General features: G+C 31.4%; 1 protein-coding gene and 2 long non-coding RNA genes across 5 annotated transcripts in view; all 3 read left to right on the top strand.

The window, feature by feature from the left end:
* onecut (homeobox protein onecut) overlaps positions 1 to 4,724 on the top strand; it is a 75,117-nt gene extending 70,393 nt beyond the window's left edge. For all 3 annotated transcript variants that reach the window (XM_075305717.1, XM_075305716.1, XM_075305715.1), the window contains exon 4: positions 4,531 to 4,724. In XM_075305717.1, the coding sequence (XP_075161832.1) occupies positions 4,531 to 4,698 (168 nt within the window). In that variant the 3' untranslated portion in view covers positions 4,699 to 4,724. The remainder of the gene's footprint in view (positions 1 to 4,530) is intronic.
* Positions 2,052 to 2,537, top strand: LOC142237085 (uncharacterized). Its single transcript, XR_012722330.1, has 2 exons — positions 2,052 to 2,304; positions 2,363 to 2,537. It is a non-coding gene; the product is annotated as an uncharacterized LOC142237085 (long non-coding RNA).
* Positions 4,725 to 7,108: 2,384 nt separating the features above from the next.
* Positions 7,109 to 7,741, top strand: LOC142236959 (uncharacterized). Its single transcript, XR_012722278.1, has 2 exons — positions 7,109 to 7,508; positions 7,567 to 7,741. It is a non-coding gene; the product is annotated as an uncharacterized LOC142236959 (long non-coding RNA).
* Positions 7,742 to 25,814: the final 18,073 nt, after the last annotated feature.

The following is a 25,814-nucleotide window of genomic DNA, read 5'->3' as shown; positions in this document are numbered from 1 at the left end:
TACATCGTTGTGCTAAATTTTCATTTCTGAGAAAAGAATTATGTTTTCTTCACCGATTCACGACAAGTAAAAGAACAACTCATAGCGGTAAATGGCTGGGAGAAAATGTTGGATTTGCATTACCAGTAGTAAAACTGTTATTACTCGTTGCATTACATTACAATATTAAATACTTCTCGATAATTTGAGATTATTATTCTGAAAATGTTATGTTGGCCTACAATGGCTTAATAATATGGAATAAATTACGGAATAATTGAGTATTAATTTGAACACAATTGAACCTATGCACCAAGGTTAGGTTAGGTTAGGTGGCACCCCGATGTATCGGGCTCACTTAGACTATTCAGTGGTGAACATATGCACCAATATTTGCATGGTTGTTAAAGGACATAAATAACATCACGTACACTGAAAAAACTGTGAACCCACCACTAAGAAAATGTTGGTTAAGTCTAGAAAATGTTAACTAAACAGTATTAAGAACGCTGACATCACGCCGATATCACAAAAATTAGTAAATATTTTAGAAAAAATTTAAAAAAAAATCATTAAACATAATTAATTTTTCACTTGTTAAAGGAAATTGTGTAGTTTGAAGGAAAAAGTTGTAGCTCAAAATAGCAAGAATGTCTTTAGTGCTATGCGAAGTTCAAGATGGGCGCATTTGTAGTAAAATGTACAAATATAAAGAAATAACAAATATGTACGGCCGTAAGTTCGGCCAGGCCGAATCGTATGTACCCTCCACCATGGATTGCGTTGAAACTTCTACTAACGACGGTCATCCACAATTGAATTACTTGGATTGCGGCCGATGGCAAGGCATCTTAAAACTTCTTAACATCATCTTCTAAATTGTAAGTTAGTCCATGTGGAATATATAGTAGACAAAAGAAAGTAGAGTTGTGCACGTGACACGAAATTGTCGTGACTCACGAAAATTTTCGTGACTCACGCGTGAGTCGTGAGTCACGCTAAGGGAAACGGCGTGAGTGTGCGACCTACATCAATAACTACTACTTGTGCCAAGTTTCAAGTTGATAGCTTGTTTCGTTTGGGAGTTAGCGTGATTTAATCAGACGGACGGACATGCTTAGATCGACTCAGAATTTCACCACGACCCCGAATATATACTTTATGGGGTCTTAGAGCAATATTTCGATGTGTTACAAACGGAATGACAAAGTTAGTATATGGTGGAGGGTATAATGAACTATTTTATGAGAAGTACAAATTTACTAAATCTTTATACTCCGTGTTTTGGTTCATTTAACTAAAAATTATTAGAGTAAAGGAAACATTCTCCAAACATAATAATTCCATGAACTAAAAGTTAAACACATTTTGCTTCAAGCATATATACATATTCAGGATTGGTCCAAACAAAATATTTTTGTATTGTTCAAACATATTTTAATGAAATTTTCTTTGAGTGGATATATTTTTAAGGTGCCAATTGGTTACTTTCATTATTTTACTTGCAGTATACACTCTAGGTCTCTCTTTCTAAACACATATATGTTTATAGGCTATTTCTAAATTAATATATGTTTGAATCTAAGCGTATTATATATACAAACATGTTATGTCCCAAACCCAGCGGCGGAATCGAGAAGGACCTTGCAAATTCAGGCATGTTAAATGCCTTAAATTGGAAGGAGTTGTGTTTATAAGGCATGCATGTGTACTGATTTTACATTCATCGGAAGCCTTCTAAAATCAGACCTGTATTTAAGCATTGCGTTTCATTTACTTTTTTCATTTTATGCACACGGACATTCTCTCTGCCTTCTTTATAGCAAGTTGTATAGCATGGGTGTTAAAATTATGTAGCAAGAGAGATGTCTTGTGCTCTCGTTTAAAAGAGAGCTTTAAAATTGTTTACATTCCTATTAATTTATAATTAGAATGCATTTGTAATGCCTTTGGAAGTCAAACGGTTATTTCATATTATGACAATCCTCGACTTACAAATAGAAATGAATAGGCATGTAATTGCATTGCTTTCCACTTCCAAAAATAAGCTATTAAGAATGCGTAGGATTTCGTGTATGTTAGAGGAATTGTATTTTAACATTTTCTACCCCCAAACAAAAACAAAAATGAAACATAGCAACATTTGAAATTTATAACTATTTATGTCAGAAAATATTTTCATTAATGCCATGTGGATAATAATTTAGCGTACGCCAGTACATGCTATTCGTTAGTTGAATTCTTGATCTGGTAAAGTACGTACGTCTTCCAAATTATAAAGTGTTTCGCATTTGCGATAGTAACCTTAAGTATAAAACTCTAACGGTAAGTCTTTAATTTTATTTTATTATTTTAATTTTTTAATGCATTTTAGTTCTTTCAGATCTTGACAATAAATTTACCGAAACGCAGAAAGAATATAGAGCCCAGACGAATCAAATATAGTGATATCTTGGGGAGTGACTTGACATTTTCTTTATGTTTTTATATATCTCTGAACGCTAATCTTTTTGAATGTTAAAAATAAATAAATTTGAAACAAAAGCATAAAAATTTAATACCGGATTATTTATTTATCATAAAGGCATTATTTTGGGAATGTGTATGGAAGGCCTTCCTAAACGAGAACCCGTATAGCGCTACAACATGCCTACAATAGGAAGGACGTGAGAAGTAGTTATATTATCAGTAATTATGTAGGTGTTTTATATACACTCCTGTAAGCCTCCTTCTTTTTGAAGGGCTGGTGAAGGGTATTTTATGGAAGCTACAAATAAGGCCTTGCCCTCCAATCTCACCCTATGTTAAATGGAAAGGAAGGTGTAATGTCCTAAGCAGGCCTCTGTAATGCCTAGACAGGCCTGGAAAGAGGCCTTCCGACCACATGAACTACGCCGCTGGGAACATAATATGTTCTAACATATTTATATATATGCCCCAAACATGTTATGCTAGTTTATAAACATTATATGCTTGCACTTAAAAATATTGTGCTTAAAAATTTGTGTTCCAAACATATGAAAAACAGTCTTTTTCGTCCGTGTAATTGGGTGGCTTAGTTAGTTTTATTTTTTTATTATTTGTTAACTTAGAATTGTAAATTGTAAGCTGACATGAAAAAGAGCTGTAGCTACAATGGGCTTAAGCTCAAGGTAGTTTTATTAATTTGGTTATCCTTTAGTATTTTGCCTTAATAAAGAAGTGGTGTCTTCGCTGTTAGAAAAATATGTTTTTCATATGTACCGATAAAAACAAAATGTGTTTCGGTAACAATTTTTAAGCACAATATACTTATGTACAAACATGTATTGTTCCTAAATTAACACTACATGTTTGAGACACATATGTTAATATGTTAGAATATATTATGTTTGGGGCATGAATGTTTCATAAAGATAATATGTGTGAATGTAAACATATATAAATTTATAAATTTCGAGTAAACATATATATGTTGTGATATTTTATTCAGAGAGCGACAGAGAGAGAGAGAGTATAGAGAAAGAAATAGAGATGGAAACCGGGAGGGTTGACGAAAGATATCAACATAACACAGCGAGAGAATCAAAAGAAAAAAGCGGGCATTAAGTTCGAGTTTTGCAGCTAAAACAATTGAAAAAGTTTATTTTCTTTAAAATGAGTTATTAAAGAAAAGTAAAAGGCAAAAAACTGTTCATGCCTAAATAAATTTATGTGTATATTATAAAATTATTTATGTATGTTTATACTAGACTCCACGTTCTTCTTTTGTTAGAGTTTTTGAATTCCTTCCAAAATTTCAAACTTTTATACCAAAAACTGTCTTTTGTTAAAATGGTTATTTTTGCAATAAAAAATAATATTTTATCCAAAAGCTCAGTCAATTTCGCTTATATGACTGTAAATCTTTAATAACCCATATTTCAAATTTAATATAGTATAAATATAAATTTGTAAATTAAAAAAAAATTGGTGTTCGGTCGAAGCAGGGGTTGAACCCACGACCCGTTGCATGAACGGCGGACATGCTAACCATTGCTCCACGTGGCAAACAAATATATGTTTCTGTTAAAGTATATTTTGTTTGCATCGGCTCGTGCGCGCTGCAGACTATGCTATATAAATATAACTTATAAGGATAATTATCTATTGATTATTGAAAATTATGTGAGGGAATGTACACAATCTTCTTTGGGGAAAATTCTTCCAAGCTTACAATATTTTTGAGCTCAAATGCTTCCAAACATATAATATGTTTACAAAAATAAACATATTCATGTTTCGGCAGTATCCAATAATACATGTGCTTCCTGCAAAATATGTTTGGAACATATGTTAGTGAAGCGATTTGTTTTGGAGGGTGTTATAGCCATACGATATAAACGGAGTCAATATTTACAAACGCATAAAAACGATGGCTTTACAAAGTCTTATTTGGTTTCATTTCAGATTTTATTTGATGTGAAAAAGACATAGTATCGACCATGCGTCGTAAAATATTGAATAGACACTTTAAAGAAATTCTAGTCGTTTTGCGAATAAGGATTCAAATAATTTTTTTCTTCTTTTCAGGAAACAAAACGGCCTTCAAAGGAGATGCAAGTGACAATTGCCCGACAACTTGGTTTAGAACCAACAACAATTGGCAACTTTTTTATGAATGCCCGTCGTCGTTCTATGGACAAGTGGGTCGACGATGTCTTTAAGATGAATAATAACTCTGGTGAAAAACTGTTTTAATATTAAAATACTAGTGAAGAAAACGATGGCGTTTTGTTTAATATTCATTTATTTATGTATATTTTCTCTAAAGAATACATCGGTAGGTATTTAAATAGGAAAGGTATGAAATATTACCAATCGGTTCAAAAATTTGGCCATATCGGACTTGTCTTTGTGAAAAATAAAGTTATGGTTGAGAAAACGCATCTAAATGGTTCTAAAATGCGATGAACGTTCCCACAATTTTAGATAAAAAACAAACAAAAAATAAGCACACGGAAAAGCTTTTTGTATGCCAAACAGGCTTCAAAATTTTTCCACAAAAAAAACTTTCATAAACACAATAATAGAGAGATAAAAGTTCCCCTCGTGATATATGCAGATCTTGAGTACATTCTAAAAGATGCAAATGTGACGAAAACCACAGTTCTGAAAGAGCATATGCCATGCACAAGGCAGCTATATATAGTTTGAAGTTCGCATAATTCAAAAAATATATTTAAAATCTACCCTGCCAGCAAAGTTCGATTTTATCCCTATAGCTACCACAGACTAGTGAGTGGCACTACAACAAACGCCAACTGTGATCGGGAAATGTACCAAAAAGTACGAAGTGCACATGAAATTATTTTGTATTCACTTTTGTTACAAGTGCCATTTTAATATTTCGTGAAATGCCAAACGCGAATAGCTGCTTATAAATAATTTGAATAAAAAGTATGTGCTGAAAACATAGTTATTGTGCTTAAAATTGTGAAAGGTATATTGGTGAACATTTTTCGATATTCCAAATGGAATTAAGATATATTTTTTCAGTTATTTTTCCAAGCATGCTGCCTCGACCAAGGAGAACTACACTGGTTGATAGAGGCTGATACAGCAAAAGAATTGATACTTTCTCTTAATTCCTTTATTAATGTAAAATATGTTCAATGTGATTTATTCGTATAAATGTTATACATGGAAGAATGTATAATTTTTATTCAAATTAAGAAACATGTATTATTTTACAACAATCTTAAAATATAGTTTGTCTAACAGTTTGAAGGGGCTCTTAAAAATAAAAAATTGAATGAGAACGACGGATGAAAAAGACTGTTTTTCATATGTTTGGCTATAAACATTATATGTTTGGAACACAAATTTTTAAACACAATATTTTTGAGTGCAAGCATATAATGTTCATAAACTAGCATAACATGTTTGGGACATATATGTTAATATGTTAGAACATATTATGTTTGGGACATAAAATATTTGTAAATATAATATGCTTGGATGCAAACATATATTAGTTTAGAAATAGCCTATAAACATATATGTGTTTAGTAGGTTGGAGCGCTATTTAACAGGGAGCGATATTGAATTAAGTTGGTGGTTGTTGCTTGTTATTACAAAATTAACATTTTATTTTCCCTTGGGCAATTGATCAGCTACTTCTTTGATCCTTACAAACTGTGTGGTCCGCTGTTCGAATCCCCGTCCGGCAAAAGGTAAAATTAAAATAAAAAAAATCATAAAATTGAATAATTTCTTCTACAATGTTTGTATTACAGAAAAAGGGGCTACACTGTTAGAAAAATATGTTTTTTATATGTTCCGATATAAACAAAAAGTGTTTCGGGCACAATTTTTAAACACAATATATTTAAGTGCAAACATGTAATGTTCCTAAACTAACACTAAATGTTTGGGACACATATGTTAATATGTTAGAATATATTATGTTTGGGGCATAAATGTTTTATAAAAATAATATCTGTGAATGTAAACATATATAAATTTACAAATTTCGATTAAACATATATATGTTGTGATATTTTATTCAGAGAGAGAGAGAGTATAGAGAAAGAAATAGAGATGGAAACCGGGAGGGTTGACGAAAGATATCAACATAACACAGTGAGAGAATGAAAAGAGAGCTATTTGTATATGTTGTTTCGGAAAACTGTTTTATGATAAGGCCAAAAATTTGATATGCTTAAATCTAAATATTATTTAATTTGAATATTAGAATGAGTATTCGGAGTAAAGAGAATAGACATTCGGAACCAAGAGAATAGACATTTGAAAAAAAAAACAGCGTGTGTTTTCGTCTTGAGAGCAGCATTTTATGTATGTGTGGACATGTGTTTTGTTTATCATTTTCCCAGCGGCGGAATCGAGAAGGACCTTGCGAATTCAGGCATGTTAAATGCATTAAATTGGAAGGAGTTGTGTTTATAAGGCATGCATGTGTACTGATTTTACATTCATCGGAAGCCTTCTAAAATCAGACCTGTATTTAAGCATTGCGATTCATTTACTTTTTTCATTTTATGCACACGGACATTCTCTCTGCCTTCTTTATAGCAAGTTGTATAGCATGGGTGTTAAAATTATATAGCAAGAGAGATGTCTTGTGCTCTCGTTTAAAAGAGAGCTTTAAAATTGTTTACATTCCTATTAATTTATAATTAGAATGCATTTGTAATGCCTTTGGAAGTAAAACGGTTATATCATAGAAATGAATAGGCATGTAATTGCATTGCTTTCCACTTCCAAAAATAAGCTATTAGGAATGCGTAGGATTTCGTGTATGTTAGAGGAATTGTATTTTAACATTTTCTACCCCCAAACAAAAACAAAAATGAAACATAGCAACATTTGAAATGTATAACTATTTATGTCAGAAAATATTTTCATTAATGCCATGTGGATAATAATTTAGCGTACGCCAGTACATGCTATTCGTTAGTTGAATTCTTGATCTGGTAAAGTACGTACGTCTTCCAAATTATAAAGTGTTTCGCATTTGCGATAGTAACCTTAAGTATAAAACTCTAACGGTAAGTCTTTAATTTTATTTTATTATTTTAATTTTTTAATGCATTTTAGTTCTTTCAGATCTTGACAATAAATTTACCGAAACGCAGAAAGAATATAGAGCCCAGACGAATCAAATATAGTGATATCTTGGGGAGTGACTTGACATTTTCTTTATGTTTTTATATATCTCTGAACGCTAACCTTTTTTCATGTTAAAAATAAATAAATTTGAAACAAAAGCATAAAAATTTAATACCGTATTTTTTTATTTATCATAAAGGCATTATTTTGGGAATGTGTATGGAAGGCCTTCCTAAACGAGAACCCGTATAGTGCTACAACATGCCTACAATAGGAAGGACGTGAGAAGTAGTTATATTATCAGTAATTATGTAGGTGTTTTATATACACTCCTGTAAGCCTCCTTCTTTTTGGAGGGCTGGTGAAGGGTCTTTTATGGAAGCTACAAATAAGGCCTTGCCCTCCAATCTCACCCTATGTTAAATGGAAAGGAAGGTGTAATGTCCTAAGCAGGCCTCTGTAATGCTTAGACAGGCCTGGAAGGAGGCCTTCCAACCACATGAACTACGCCGCTGGGTTGGCATTATGGGCACAATTTTTTTTTCTTGGTTCGTTAAAAGAAATCGGAACGTATGCTAATCACTGCTCCACGTGGCCAACAAATGTATGTTTCTGTTAAATAATGTTATGTTTGCATGGGCTCATGGGCGCTGCAAACTATGCTATATAAATGTAACTTATAACGATAATTGTCTATTGGTGATTATAACAGCCCAGTGGTAGTGTGTTGGCTTACAATTTGCATGATTCCCGGTTTGATTCTCCGTCCAGGCGAAAAGTAACATTTAAAAAAATTATAAAATTGAGTAATTTCTTCAACATTATTTGTATTACAGAAAAAGGTGCCAAGAACTAAAAATTTCGTGGAAGTGAAAATTATGTGTGGGAATGAGCACAATCTTCTTGGGGAGAAAATTCTTCCAAGCATATAATATTTTTGGGTTCAAAATGCTTCCAAACATATAATATGTTCACATAAAACAAACATAATAATGTTTCGGCAATATCCAATAATATATGTGCTTCCTGCAAAATATGTTTGGAACATATGTTAGAGAAGCGATTATTTTTGAGGGTGTAAGAACTAAAAAATCTCGTGGAAGTGAGAAAGATGTGAGGGAATATACAATTAGGCAGAAACAAAATTTTGAGCATTCAGGTCGAAACCTATGTTGTTAGCACCTATATTACCTGTTTATTTTCATAATTCATTATGATTGTAAATATATAAATAAATAAATAAAATTTTGAGCACAATATTGTTTGGGAGAATTTTTTTAAGCATATAATATTTTTGGGTGCAAAATGCTTCCAAACATATTATATGTTCACATAATAACATATTGTTTTTTGGAAGACAACATTATTGAATTTGGATGCAAAAATACAAAATGTTTGGAACTTAGACTACCCAAACATATTATATTGTTTAGACCAATATGCTTTCAAACATATTATATATTGGAAGAGATCAAACATATAAATGTTTGGGCAATACCCAAAAGTGTATATGCTTGAAGCAAAATATGTTTGGGAGTATATGTTACAGGAGCGATTTTTTGTGAGGGTGTAGATATGCCTTATAGACCTGTTATGGATGATGGAAATAATTAGAGATGAGCTTCTAAGATAGAAGACAGAAGTTGGCTTAAAACGCTTTGAAACTTGTTCGTTGCCACTTTCCTAATGACAATGCATTGAATTGTGTAAAACGTAAAGGAGATTTCCCTCTTGACTATTTTTTAAATTAGAGAAAAATGCTATCCCGTCCATAGATGCACTTTATTGCACATTGCTTGATAGTTTTGCCTTCAACAGTAAATTTAATTCTCCAAATTAAATGGATCGCTACTCAATAATTTCGATGTGACACAAATTGAAAAATGACATTATTGTGAATATATTTCAACCAACGTTTCTATAGAAGCTGAAGTCAAAACCAAAACTCTAGGGGTTTCGAATAATTTATTCATTTTCAAAAAAAAAAAAAACACATAATAATATTATCGTACACTACAATACTATAAATCGAATAAAATAACACAATCAAATATTTCAGTGTTACTAAATCGTGCGTCGGAACGAACATTATTGCTAAAAAGAATGAAGGTGCAGATATATAGAACAAAAGTGTCTTATAAGCATATACATTTATATGATAAATTTCTTTCTTATAGGAATTTATTTCACAAAAATGTCTTTTAGAAAGAAGTAATAAAATTTCGGTTTATAGTTTTAAAATGCTTTTATTAAAAAGGTTAAAAAGGAAAATTAAAAAGTTAAAAAGGAAAATAACTCCAATCTCAACAATTGGAGTAAAATAAACAAAACATAAAAACAATCAGTTTTGTGATACCACTAGTTCGCTAATTGCTTAGGTACGATTTAAAAGAAAATAAAATTAAAAAAATAACAATGGATATTAACCCTAGAACACTAAACTTCGTTTTTTACACTTTAATACCAAGCCTCGCTTGTGAGACTACTTTTTCGTAAAAAGTTTCTTATAGGAATTTTTATAATGGGCTTTTGGTATTGTGTACTTGCCAGATTGTTCTTTTATCAGTTTTTTTGTTATACATATGAACAATTTTTAGCACAGCAAAAATACATGGTGTTTTTGCTTAATTTTCTTATATGCGTTTTTTTCTTATATAAGATTACCTACTATAGTTATTTGATTATAGTAGGTAGTTTTTTTTTACCGTGTAAAATTTACTAACACGTCAAAGGGCTAAGGGTTAATAACTTAACACATGTACTAGTGTGATCCACTGCAGTTGACTGATGAATGAGAATTCCATATGAATGAAACTTAACTGTCGTGCTGGACATATATGTTTTGTCGGAATTGCTTCAAATTGAGTTTCATCGTACCTACTACGAATTTTAAGTGAGGACCAAGGAGCGCGTTCGGAAGAATGTGGAATATTTCTACTCGAAGTGTGTTGGGGCAAAAGGATTATGTTGAAAAATATATCGCCACTTTTCTTCAGTAGGAGTTATGGCCCTATAACTCTTTTAATTTAATACAACAATTCATTATATGTACAAAAGGAACATTCTATAATGCGCTGGGTACAATACATAGATTAAAACAAGTAAGGAAAGTCTAAAGTCGGGCGGGGCCGACTATATTACACCCTGCACCACTTTGTAGATCTAAATTTTCGATACCATATCACATCCGTCAAATGTGCTGGGGGCTATATATAAAGGTTTGTCCCAAATACATACATTTAAATATCACTCGATTTGGACAGAATTTGATAGACTTCTGCAAAATCTATAGACTCAAAGTTTAAGTCGGCTAAAGCACTAGGGTGGAACACAATGTTAGTAAAAAAAATATGCGAAACATTTAAATCTGAAGCAATTTTAAGGAAACTTCGCAAAAGTTTTTTATGATTTATCGCTCGATATATATGTATTAGAAGTTTAGGAAAATTAGAGTCATTTTTACAACTTTTCGAGTAAGCAGTGGCGATTTTACAAGGAAAATGTTGGTATTTTGACCATTTTTGTCGAAATCAGAAAAACATATATATGGGAGATATATCTCAATCTGAACCGATTTCAACCAAATTTGGCACGCATAGCAACAATGCAAATTCTACTCCCTGTGCAAAATTTCAACTAAATCGGAGCAAAAAATTGGGCTCTGTGGGCAAATGAGTGTAAATCGGGCGAAAGCTATATATGGGAGCTATATCTAAATCTGAACCGATTTGGCTGATATTTTGCAAGTTTTTCGAGACTCATAAAATATTCGGATGTACGTAATTTGAGAAAGATCGGTTGATATACACGCCAATTATGACCAGATCGGTAAAAAATATATATGGCAGCTATATCTAAATCTGAACCGATTTTTCCAAAATCAATAGGGATCGTCTTTGAGCCGAAACAGGAAACTATACCAAATTCTAGGACAATCGGACTAAAACTGCGAGCTGTACTTTGCACACAAAAATACATCAACAGACAGACAGACGGACAGACAGACAGACAGACAGACGGACATCGCTAAATCGACTCAGAATTTAATTCTAAGACGATCGGTATACTAAACGATGGGTCTCAGACTTTTCCTTCTTGGCGTTACATACAAATGCACAAACTTATTATACCCTGTACCACAGTAGTGGTGGAGGGTATAAAAATATGGGAAACATTTAAATCTGAAGCAATTTTAAGGAAACTTCGCAAAAGTTTTTTATGATTTATCGCTCGATATATATGCATTAGAAGTTTAGGAAAATTAGAGTCATTTTTACAACTTTTCGACTAAGCAGTGGCGATTTTACAAGGAAAATGTTGGTCGAAATCAGAAAAACATATATATGGGTGCTAAATCTAAATCTGAACCGATGTCAACCAAATTTGGCACGCATAGCTATAATGCTAATTCTACTCCCTGTGCAAAATTTCAACTAAATCGGAGTTAAAAATTGGCCTCTGTGGTCATATGAGTGTAAATCGGGCGAAAGCTATATATGGGAGCTATATCTAAATCTGAACCTATTTCAACCAAATTTGGCACGCATAGCTACAATGCTAATTATACTCCCTGTGCAAAGTTTCAACTAAATCGGAGCAAAAAATTGTCCTCTGTGGTCATTTGAGTGTACATCGGGCGAAAGCTATATATGGGAGCTGTATCTAAATCTGAACCGATTTAAACCAAATTTGACACGCATAGCTACAATGCTAATTCTACTCCCTGTGCAAAATTTCAACTAAATCGGAGCAAAAAATTGGCCTCTGTGGGCAAATGAGTGTAAATCGGGCGAAAGCTATATATGGGAGCTATATCTAAATCTGAACCGATTTGGCTGATATTTTGCAAGTTTTTCGAGACTCATAAAATATTCGGATGTACGGAATTTGAGGAAGATCGGTTGATATACACGCCAATTATGACCAGATCGGTGAAAAATATATATGGCAGCTATATCTAAATCTGAACCGATTTTTTCCAAAATCAATAGGGATCGTCTTTGAGCCGAAACAGGACCCTATACCAAATTTTAGGACAATCGGACTAAAACTTCGAGCTGTACTTTGCACACAAAAATACATCAACAGACAGACAGACAGACAGACAGACGGACATCGCTAAATCGACTCAGAATTTAATTCTAAGACGATCGGTATACTAAACGATGTGTCTCAGACTTTTCCTTCTTGGCGTTACATACAAATGCACAAACTTATTATACCCTGTACCACAGTAGTGGTGAAGGGTATAAAAATAATATGACTAACACGAAAAATTTAAAAAAAGAACTCGTACATACCCCTGTCGGATAATTCGTGGGCCCTGCATTTATAAGAACTGAAAATACGCATTATAAAAGCATCAATGAAACTTCCAACACAGCTTATATGATAAGGTGCTTTAATATCTCTGTTTTTAAAAATTTGCTAAAGGCGAAAAGATTCAATAGGCATTGCCCATTCGCTTCTCAAATCAAGTCTATTATAATGCCTGTTTTAAGCCCCACATCGGAACGACTACTAATGACATTTCAACTTACACGAGAAGGCTTGTTTTTTTATTCAATTTATTTTATTTAAAAAAGAACCAACACTCATTACACACTGCGCCACACTGTGGAGCAGGATATTATAAGTTAGTGCATATGTTTGCAACACCCAGAAGGAGACGAGATAGACAGACGGTGTCTTTGCCAATAATGTTCAGGGTACAAAACCTATGTAGCATCCAAAACATTTGACGGATTTGATATGAACATGTGGATCTATAAAGTGATGCAGGGTATAATATAGTTGGTCCCGGCCGACTTTAGACTTTCCTTACTTGTTTTTAGTTCAATTCTGGTAAGAAAACAATTGCTAAAACCTATTTAGAGGCTAAGGATGATCTCATAAAAGCTTTTAACTCTGATGAGAAAGAAATATGTAAAAAAATTAAATTAAGAATGAAAAATTGTACGTAATAGGGTTATATGTAAATATATTTAAATATATAAATACAAATATAGATATAAATAGCATTATATCGCTGTTATTAGTAACTAACTGGATCAAAAACATTTGTCGGTGCTTTCGAAATTCATATGTTGTTTGTTTAGGCGTTATAAAGCTCCTGATTTTGCAATGCAGATAGTCATGAGTAATGAATATTTTTCGGTTTCTAAAAACTGGAGTGGTGGAAGTACTATGCTTCTTTGGTGGAGCAGCATCACTAGCCATTATGTTGTCGTTTGTAATAACAGACCTGTTAACACAGCTCAAATGGAATGCGTAGGGTAATGTGTTTATGTGTGTTACACACTGTTAGAAAAATATGTTTTTCATATGTTCCGATATAAACAAAATGTGTTTCGGGCACAATTTTTAAACACAATATATTTAAGTGCAAACATGTAATGTTCCTAAACTAACTCTAAATGTTTGGGACACATGTAAGTATGTTAGAATATATTATGTTTGAGGCATGAATGTTTCATGAAAATAATATGTGTGAATGTAAACGTATATATATTTACAAATTTCTAGTAAACATATATATGTTGTGATATTTTATTCAGAGAGCGACAGAGAGAGAGAGAGAGAGAGTATAGAGAAAGAAATAGAGATGGAAACCGGGAGGGTTGACGAAAGAGATCAACATAACACAGTGAGAGAATCAAAAGAGAGCAACTTCTGTGAAACCGCTTGTATGTGGTTTCGGAAAACTGTTTTATGATAAGGCCAAACATTTGATATGCTTAAGTCTAAATATTATTTAATTTGAATATTAGAATGAGTATTCGGAGCAAAGAAAAAAGATTTGAAAAAAAAACAGCATGTGTTTTCGCCTTGAGAGCAGCATTTTATGTATGTGTGGACATGTGTTTTGTTTATCATTTTGGCATTATGGGCACAATTCTTTTCTTGGTTCGTTAAAAGAAATCGGAACGTACGAGGAGTAATTAAAAAAGAAAAATTCAAAGGGATCTTCATAAAAATAACGAAATGACACTATACTCTTTTTAGAGTTGGGACAGTAAAATGAAAAAAGGAGGAAACAGTGGAAAATTAAACAGTAAAATGTATAAAAACAAACTTTAGTTCCCCTTTATTAATAAGTTGTCCATGAGGACTTGTCGGACAACTTCAAAAGCGGGTATTAAGTTCGAGTTTTGCAGCTACAACAATTGAAAAAGTTTATTTTCTTTCAAATGAATTATTAAAGAAACTTAAAAAGTCATTTTAGAGCAAAACATGGTCATTTTAGAGCAATAATGCCAACTTAATACCGGCCTTTAAAGTAAAAATGAAATTAAGTACAAAATGCATTTAAAGTTTTAAATGCATTTAAAATGGTGTTAAATGCTAGTAAAAAGCTGTATACGCCTAAATAAATTTATGTGTATATTATAAAATTATTTATGTATGTTTACAATCGACTCCACGTTTTTCTTTTGTTGGAGTTTTTGAATTCCTTCCAAAATTTCAAACTTTTATACCAAAAACAGTTTTTTATTACAAAATTGTTATTTTTCCAATAAAAAAAAATAATATTTTATCCAAAAGCTCAGTCCATTTCATTTATATCAAGCACTGTTTCTGACTATAAATCTTTAATAACCCACATTTTGAACTTTCATTATAAAAATGTAATATGGTATAAATATAAATGTGTAAATAAAAAAAAAATTGGTGTTCGGTCGGAGCAGGGATTGAACCCACGACCCTTTGCATGAAAGGCGGACATGCTAACCATTGCTTCACGTGGCAAACAAATGTATTTTTCTGCTAAATAATGTTTTGTTTGCATCGGCTCGTGGGCGCTGCAGACTATGCTACATAAATATAACTTATAATGATAATTGTCTATTGATGGCCATAATAGCTACGTAGCCCAGTAGATTGTGTGATGGCTTACAAACTGTATGGTCCTCGGGTCGATTCTCCGTCCAGGGGAAAGGTAAAATTTAAAAAAATTATAAAATAGAATAATTTCTTCAACATTATTTGTATTACAGAAAAAGGTGCCAAGTACTAAAAAATTTCGTGGAAATGAAAATTATGTGAGGGAATGAGCACAATCCTCTTTGACGAAAATTCTTCCAAGCATATAATATTTTTGGGCTCAAAATGCTTCCAAACATACAATATTTTCACATAAAACAAACATATTAATGTTTCGGCAGTATCCAATAATACATATGCTTCCTGCAAAATATGTTTGGAACATATGTTAGGGAAGCTGTGCAAAGCACAGCCGAATGTAGCCGAGTGGGTAAAGTGTGCGCTTATGGTCGAAACCGCTTTCAGGAGAAATTTTATAAAGGTAAAATTAAATTGTAATAACAATAAATTCTATGTCAACATACAATAAGCAATTGAGGAAAATCATTAAGAACAAAAACAATATGTTAAATCTAAAAATAGCACAATTTTTTCAAGACCTTACAAGACAACTTATTTAAAAGGCCTTATTAAAGGTAATTTTTTCTTATACACCTTATATAAGCAAACACATTTTGCTTCAAGCATATATATTTTCAGGATTGGCTCAAACAAAATATTGTTTGTATTGTTCAAACATATTATGTTTCACCTTAGGGCATACACTGGTCGAAAAAGGCGCCATTTATTTTATTTGCAGCATACTCTCTAGGTCTCTCTTTCTAAACAAATATATGTTTATAGGTTATTTCTAAATTAATATATGTTTGCATCTAAGCATATTATATTTACAAACATATTATGTTCCAAAGATAATATGTAACATATTAACAAATATGTCTCAAACATATTATGCTAGTTTATGAACATTATATGCTTGCACTTAAAACTATTGTGTTAAAAAATTTTAGTTCCAAACATATAATTTTTACATCCAAACATATGAAAAGCAGTTTTTCGTCCGTGTGGCGAATTTTCGCAATTTGGATCGCCGTTCGGACTCGGCTATAAAAGGAGATACCTCGTAAATGAGCTAAACATAGAATCGGGCTGCACTCAGTGATAACAGAGAAGTTAATCACTGTGCACCCAGAAAAAAGTGCCTCCAAAACTAAAGGAAAAAATATTCATCAATTTAGTTTAGCCATTTTATTACCATTAAGTTAAATTTTTGTGTGAAATAATAAAATGTATTTGTTTCAGTAAAAAATCCTAAACTGAAAGAAGTTAGGAATAGTTTATTAACTAGAATAAGGCATGGCATTTTACTAATACTGTTTTCTTAGCTGGGTATAAAAATTTGCTACTGAACAAGATAATTTTATTCGCTGATAATAATGCATTCGTAAAAATAAAAAAAAAACGAACTAAAACCAAATTTCCTTAAATTTAGTAAAATTTCTTATAAAATGATAATTCTGATTTCCTTTATTATAGAAAGCTTATCATACATACGAATAACACTTGGCATAGAAAAATATTTTAGTTCATTCGTACTAAGAAGTATTCAATCCTTTCAAAACTTAAGGAACACACACTTGTTAGAACAGAGCTTCCCAACCCAATTTGCTTCGCCCCCCCTCAAATGTATCAATATCGTTGCGCCCCCCAACCTAAAACAAATTTTGTTTACCCAAACAAACAGAAATAAATATTAACAAAAGCTCAAAATATGATTAACAATAATTAATAAATAATTTAAAATAAAAATGTTAATGAATATTAATAAAAAGAGTTTATCAATTAGTGGGAAATGTGACAATTGTTCTTTTTATTAGGTAGATTTTTAATATTTGGTACTATTACTGATAAAGTACGCCTTAAATCAGTTTCAACATGAATGCAAGACAGATATTTTGACTTTATGTCTAAAAGTGACGAAAATGCACCCAGAGAAAAGTGACCCCTTCTTTAAGTTAAAATGAATTCATTGTGAAGAAAGTTGAACTTCGTATAGCGCCAAAGACATTTTTATTTATTTGAACGATGTGATTTTCATAGAAATTAGGTAGAATGCATTCCATATATCAGTTAACATTTTTTTTTATATTTATGTACCACTATACTACAGAATGAAAAAATGTAAGTGAATTGAATTCATATATGGAATGATTTTATTGAACTTTTTTCATTCATTTGGACAAATCTTACATATTTGTTGTGAACCTTTTACTTCAAAATTAGAACTGCTTATCTTCGTTTTTAAATACAATTTTATGTATTTATGTAAGCAATTTTTTCTTCAATAAAAGACATGTTTTATTACTATATTGAATATATTTATTAAGAATCAACAGCATCGAAATATTAGTTCATTATTCCACTATTTCCAATTTCCATGTAATGTTATCAACTGTAAAACGTAATTTTTTCTTCTTCTTGTACCTTTCACTTTTAATAAGTTGCTGCATAGCGATATTGTCCTCCTTTTACAATTTCAATGCCTACATTATAAACCAATTTTTGTTCACAAAAGTTCTTCGTTTTTAAATACAATATTATGTATTTATGTAATCAATTTTTTCTTCAATAAAAGACATGTTTTGTTACTATATTGAATGTATTTATTAAGAATCAACAGCATAGAAATATTAGTTTATTATTCAACTATTTCCAATTTCCATGTAATGTTATCAACTGTAAAACGTAATTTTTTCTTCTTCTTGTACCTTTCACTTTTAATAAGTTGCTGCATAACGACTTTGTCCTCCTTTTACAATTTCAATGCCTACATTATAAACCAATTTTTGTTCACAAAAGTTATTGTTCTGAATGTTACCTGATGAATGAAGGGGTTGTTATGCTGTTGGTGTTTTCTTTCTTTGTACACCATCACGAACATTGATAGACTTATTGTTTGTTATATATGTTTAATAATTTTCAAAAAACGGAAATTTTTCTCATTAATTTAATATAACAAATATTTTATTTGTTATTTATTATATTATTTTACTATATTATTTTTTAACACTCTCCGTATACCGTAACAACGCGACTCCAATTAAAAACAACCCACGCGCAATCATATCGATTACACCGATTACACACCGAAAAAAAGTTTACTATTTTTTATGAAAAATGAACTAACCCGTAGTAAGAATGACCATGATTTGGCGCCAAAGATTTTTTACATCTATATAAGTTCATGATTTTCTTATAAATTAGTTCATGTATTGCATCGTATTTTAGTTCATTATTACTATGCTGTGGGAAGAATATACTTTAACTCATTCAAAATATTCCTGCTATCCGGAAAAATGAACAATTTTTTGGGAAACATCTATTAAGAAATTGGTTTGAAATAAACTGTTTGTTAGTATAATTTTCATAAAAGTAGAGAAATTGAGGAATCAAAGGTACAACAAGCCTTTATACAACTAAGAAATTTTTCGTCCAAAACAAGTCAAATAATAAATAAAAAACCAGTATTTTATTTCAAAAAATTATTATTATATTACACAAAACTATGACCTATGATATACAATAAAGGACATATTTTTATTCGTACGTTGGATGCAGTTACTTGTCGGTAGTTAGTAATTGCTTCTTCAAAAGAGTAATATTCTATATTATTAGGACTAAACTAATTAATTTAAATTTCCATGTTTTCTATCCATATGAAAGATATATGTGGAATAAATTGCTATATACATTGAATTGTTGTCCAATTTCATCAATTTTGGCTAACTTTTGTTGGGCGGATTTGTCTTATAAGCATCTAAAATTGCAAATTTATACAAAATAAAAGAAAAATATTATCAAATTCTATCGTACATATTGATTTTTAACTTACGGTTTTCAAGAGTATTTCCTAGAGCCAATAAGGATTTCAGCTTAGTTAGCATTAAACAGTAAGAATGTTCCAAAAAATTACCATTACAAGGCTTGTCTACCTGCAAGTGAAATTAATTATTTTTAATAAATTGAAATTTAGGTTTTATTACAAACGGACAAAATACCGTTTATAGAAAAACTTACCACATTGAAAAATCCATCCAGTAGGTGCATTATTGGAATCATATCCATGGACTAATGGGACGTTATTGAAATTATTCTCAGAATATATTTGAAATAAAAAATATTATAAAATTAGACATAATTTCCACTTGTATAGCATTTAGTATTTAAGGTGGATATTAAGTTCGAGTTTAGCGGCTAAAATCGCAATTTTCATGATAAGTTTTCTTTAATAATCCATTATAAAAAAATAATCTTTATAAAAAACTTGTTTTGGGCTATTCTCCATCAAGTTATATTTAAATTTGTATCGAAGACGTATAATTTTATACTTTTCTTAGTGATTTATTTTTAATTTTAGTGGCTAAACTCGAACTTAGTACTCACCTGTAGGAATTTCTGTAACATAAAAAAAAATAGATTCAAAAAACTGGTTGCATCTCCAACCTGTGATCCAGTTGTAGAATAAATATAGATCATCCTATTATCACTCATGTTGTATATTTTTTATGTAAATCAATTAAAAATACGCACTAATTTTAAACTATTAACAGAAATATACAGTTCCCTAATCTGTTATTTGTTTTTTATCAATAAAAAGCGTTTTTGATTTCTCTAACATCACATCATTCACTTCTCAGTTTCTAAAATGTTTCGAAATACATTTATTTTCATTAATAAATACCAATACCGCACGTAACATACAATTTTGCAAAATTAAATCCACGTGTGTACTTCACAAATGCATCAACAGAACTGAATGCAGCAATACAACTCAAAGAAACAAATAGTCATAAAGGATACATACCTGCCGTAAAGAAAAACAACTCCACATACACACACACGATCCCTTTCTGATCTCGCTATTGCAAGAAAACAACTCTCACCACAAAAGATACCAACAACACAAAAGGAACATTCCATTGTCTCTACACCCTTACAAAAAATCGCTTCTGTAACATATACTCCCAAACATATTTTGCTTCAAGCATATACATTTTTGGGTATTGCCCAAACATTTATATGTTTGATCTCTTCCAATATATAATATGTTTGAAAGCATATTGGTCTAAAAAATATATGTTTGGGTAGTCTAAGTTCCAAACATTTTGTATTTTTGCATCCAAATTCAATAATGTTGTCTTCCAAAAAACAATATGTTATTATGTGAACATATAATATGTTTGGAAGCATTTTGCACCCAAAAATATTATATGCTTAAAAAAATTCTCCCAAACAATATTGTGCTCAAAATTTTATTTATTTATTTATATATTTACAATCATAATGAATTATGAAAATAAACAGGTAATATAGGTGCTAACAACATAGGTTTTCGACCTGAATGCTCAAAATTTTGTTTCTGCCTAATTGTATATTCCCCCACATCTTTCTCACTTCCACGAGATTTTTTAGTTCTTAGCACCTTTTTCTGTAATACAAACATTGTAGAAGAAATTATTCAATTTTATGATTTTTTTTATTTTAATTTTACCTTTTGCCGGACGGGGATTCGAACAGCGGACCACACACTTTGTAAGGATCAAAGAAATAGCTGATCAATTGCCCAAGGAAAAATAAAATGTAAATTTTGTAATAACAAGCAACAACCACCAACTTAATTCAATATCGCTCCCTGTTAAATAGCGCTCCAAGCTACTAAACACATATATGTTTATAGGCTATTTCTAAATTAATATATATTAATATATTAATATATAATATGTCAGCATATTATATTTACAAACATTTTATGTCCCAAACATAATATGTTCTAACATATTAACATATATGTCCCAAACATGTTATGCTAGTTTATGAACATTATATGCTTGCACTCAAAAATATTGTGTTTAAAAATTTGTGTTCCAAACATATAATGTTTATAGCCAAACATATGAAAAACAGTCTTTTTCATCCGTGTAGAATCAAAACAACCAACAACAGCATAAATGACGCAATAACAAACACAAACAATCATACGAGATATACACAAAATGTCTCCTAAAACTCCCTCACATGATGCAATGATTTCATTACTCTCTTCTCACTTAATTTTCCAGTAGCACGTTTATTGATTAGTTGGAATACTATCTATAAGTTAAGGTGATATATATACCAAATTTATGAGGAATCTATAAAAAATGATATACACCCGTCAAGGATTATATTAACTACTTTTTATTCTATTTTATCTAAAATTTTCAATGTGAGGAAAAACACTTCAACTTATCATAAAAAGGGAAATAATCTGTAGGTAGCCATCATACGAATCGGTAATGTCGTTAAGTTAATTTTTACTACAATTTTTTTTTTCCATACAAAATTTTTTCTTAGTAAATTGTCCACATTTCGTAGTAAGATTTTTATATTGCCCATGTATTTTTATAATAGAATCAACGATGCATTAACTACTGTGTTGGAAATTTATTTAAGGAAAAATCCTTACTATTTCGTAGTTAGTGAACTAAAAAACATTTACTGAATTTTTTAATTTTTCCTTTAGCTAAGTTAATTTTCGTTGTGGTTACGAAAAATGAACTATATTACAGTAATTTTGTTGAACTATGTGGGAGTTAAAAAGGTCCTTAAATTTACAAGATACTTTTTTTCTGTGCAGGTAGACAAAAGAGATATAGGAAAATTTTCTATATTCTAACAAGTATGTTTCCTTAAGTTTTGAATGGATTGAATACTTCTTAGTATGAATGAACTAAAATATTTTTCTATGCCAAGTGTTATTCGTATGTATGATAAGCTTTCTATAATAAAGGAAGTAGTTATAAATGAACATTTTGAAATGTACGAATGGCATGCTCTTTTGCAGTCTATTATTGATGTTTTTTTGAACTTAACCCTGATTAAATCTGATTAAATTTTCAATGTTAAAGACACAAAAGCAAGAGAACTAAGCAAGAAAAATTTATACCGTAAAATTCAGCATATGCTGCAAAACCTCTTGAATAGTTTCAAATAAGTTTTCTTTTTATTTTGCCCATTTGTGTTGTCTTAAAGTGTGTTTTACTAAAAGCTTCCTTAGTAAATGATACCCTCTAATGCCCAAGCCCGCCTTTGACAATTAGTGATGTTTTAACAAATTTCAATTATCAGGTAACATTCAGTGACGCTAACCTTTTGTGAAAAAATTGTTTTATGATTTTTTATATTTTTAGGTATTGAAATTGAGAGACAAAATGTTTTTTTTTTATATTTCAACCGTCGAACTGAACGGACGTGTGTTTTTAATAGCAGATTATTTCATCGTAATAGGTACCTATTACGAATTTCACGGGTGGTGGAAAATTAAACCACCATGCAGCGAAATTCAAAGTCATCCACTGGGTTGCTAACTTCAGGACCCAGTGGACGCGTATCGACTAAATTTGGGCAGTGACCAAGAGTCAGGCCCAATTAGTCGGCCTGTAGACGGGTCGACAGGTGGCGACACTTTGGCAAGTCGAACCTTTTCTAAGGTAACGACATCAAAAGGAGGTAATCCTCAACGAACGCAGACATGTTTTGTTTATCCTAAATAAATTCGGATCTGTCGACCCAAGCACGTTGTCGGCTAAGCAAAGCGATTCTTTAAAATGGGCTCAAGGAATTCATGAAGCTGGAAAAAGGGAGCGATCACCGGATGAACTGCCATCCTCTAAACGGGATCAAAGATAGTTTGCCTCAGTTGCAAAAGACAGCCTTGTTATGGATATCATTAATAAAGGAGCATTGGACGGTATGGTTCCTGTTCAAAGTGCATTTGAACAGGGGATTCACACATATAGGTTCCACTGTGGATTCATATGTGCGGGTCCCACTGTATATAGCGGACAACTTCAATTTCTCGAAATTTCCTTTGTCCTTCATTTGTTTATTTGGAATGATTGGAAAATCTCCGCTTAGTTGGAAGATTTCAGACATTAACAAATGATCAAATGAAGTTAGTTGAGTTTCGCGCGTCGTCAGTTTAAAAACGTTAATTCCGTTCTGCTCCCCCGGAAAAGTAAATTATCGCGCAGTGCCAAAGTGTATAAAATAAATAAAACATTTGTAATAAATAACATAAAACATCCTTAGTGAACGACAGAAATACAACAAAGTTTTTTCATTTGTTTATTTGGAATGATTGGAAAATCTCCGCTTAGTTGGAAGATTTCAGACATTAACAAATGATCAAATGAAGTTAGTTGAGTTTCGCGCGTCGTCAGTTTAAAAACGTTAATTCCGTTCTGCTCCCCCCGAAAAGTAAATTATCGCGCAGTGCCAAAGTGTATAAAATAAATAAAACATTTGTAATAAATAACATAAAACATCCTTAGTGAACGACAGAAATACAACAAAGTTTTTTCTAGGAAGACGTTAAAACAAGGTGACCCAACAAACATATAACACTGAGAACATAAGTGAGAGTGATGGACACATACAACGCAAAAGTGAAGGTGCTGGACACTAATCAAAAACTATTGAATTAAACCTTAAACTAATCTTAAATCTAATATTTGTATTGCACAGGGAATTAATAATTAATTAATTAATTTATATTGCACATTGAGTTTTATATCACAGAGTGAATTATTGCACATTGTTATTGTCATAAGTATAAGTGAAATTTCTCTATCAATAATTTATTCAATAAAATTTTGTGAACTTTGAAACTAAATCTAACATCTTGTCATTTCGAAATGCAAAATATAGAAATTAGATTGCGCGCTAAACATTTGGTCCATTGCGAACCGGATGAAAAGTGTGTTTTTTTTTAATTGCTAAAAAACGTATCTTAAAAAAAAAATAAATAAATATCAGTGACCCAATTTGTGACCGAGTTTTTTCTTTTATTTGAATTTAATAAATTTCAAATTTATTAAATTGTCCAAATTAACAATAGTAAAAAACAATAACAAAATATGCGCAATGATCATCTGTGTAATTAAAAGTACAAGAGCAAGTGCGACAGACATACGGATATAAGTAAACCATCCAAAATAAGGGTGGGTTACATACAACCGTACATACAAACGACATTGAATTCATTAATTTGCAAAATTGAAGTGTTTGTTGGTAAAAAAGTTTTTGTGAAAAAATAATAGACACAAACTTAATTTATTTGAGGTTGTAATTTGTTTAATTTGTGGTGGTTTTTATTGAAAAAATTGCAAAGAACAATTAAATAATATTCCAAGAAATTGGTGGAAAACAAACAATTGGAAAAATACATACAAACAAGTGACAGTGACAATTGGCATAAAACACAAGCCGACCACTAACAAATTAAACCCTATAACAACAACAGGGTGCACAAAGAAAATAAAACAAATTAAAATAATTAAAAATTTTACTAACTTTATTGTCGTTGGGTTTGTGTGAATAATTAAAACTCAAATCAAGATTTGGTATCAACCAAAAAAGTGCATGTGAACTTGCACAGTGGGACACAGAGCCAAAAATGAAAAAAAAAAATAATAATAATTTGTTTAATAATTAATCAAAAATTTTTATACCCTCCATCATAGGATGGTATATTAACTTTGTCATTCCGTTTGTAACACATCGAAATATTGCTCTAAGACCCCATAAAGTATATATATTCTGCGTCGTGGTGAAATTCTGAGTCGATCTAAGCATGTCCGTCCGTCCGTCCGTCTGTTGAAATCACGCTAGCTTCCGAACAACAGAAGCATATTTCATCCGATCCGGCTGAAATTTGGTATATAGTGTTGGTATATGGTCTCTAACAACCATGCAAAAATTGGTCCACATCGGTCCATAATTATATATAGCCCCCATATAAACCGATCCCCAGATTTGGGTTGCGGAGTCTCAAAGAGAAGCAAATTTCATCCGATCCGCCTGAAATTTGGTACATGATGTTGGTATGTGGTCTTTAATAACCATGCAAAAATTGGTCCACATCGGTCCATAATTATATATAGCCCCCATATAAACCGATCCCCAGATTTGGCTTGCAGAGCCTCAAAGAGAAGCAAATTTCATCCGATACGCCTGAAATTTGGTACATGATATTTTTATATGGTCTCTAATAACCATCCAAAAATTGGTCCACATCGGGTCATAATTATATATAGCCCCCATATAGGCCGATCCCCAGATTTGGCTTGCGAAGTCTCCAAGAGAAGCAAATTTCATCCAATCCGGTTGTAATTTTGAACATGGTGTTAGTATATGATCTTTAACAACCGTGCCAGAATTGGTCCATATCGGTCCATAATTATATATAGCCCCCATATAAAACGTTCTCCAGATTTGACGTCCGGAGCCTCTTGGAGGAGCAAAATTCATCCGATCCGGTTCAAATTAGGAACGTGGTGTTAGTATATGGTCGCTAACAACCATACCAAAATTGGTCCAAT

The sequence above is a fragment of the Haematobia irritans genome, chromosome 4 (genome assembly GCF_050003625.1).
Source record: "Haematobia irritans isolate KBUSLIRL chromosome 4, ASM5000362v1, whole genome shotgun sequence".
NCBI classification, from domain to species: domain Eukaryota; kingdom Metazoa; phylum Arthropoda; class Insecta; order Diptera; family Muscidae; genus Haematobia; species Haematobia irritans.
The sequence above is the reverse complement of the archived record's forward strand: the minus strand, read 5'-3'. Positions and strand labels throughout refer to the sequence as shown.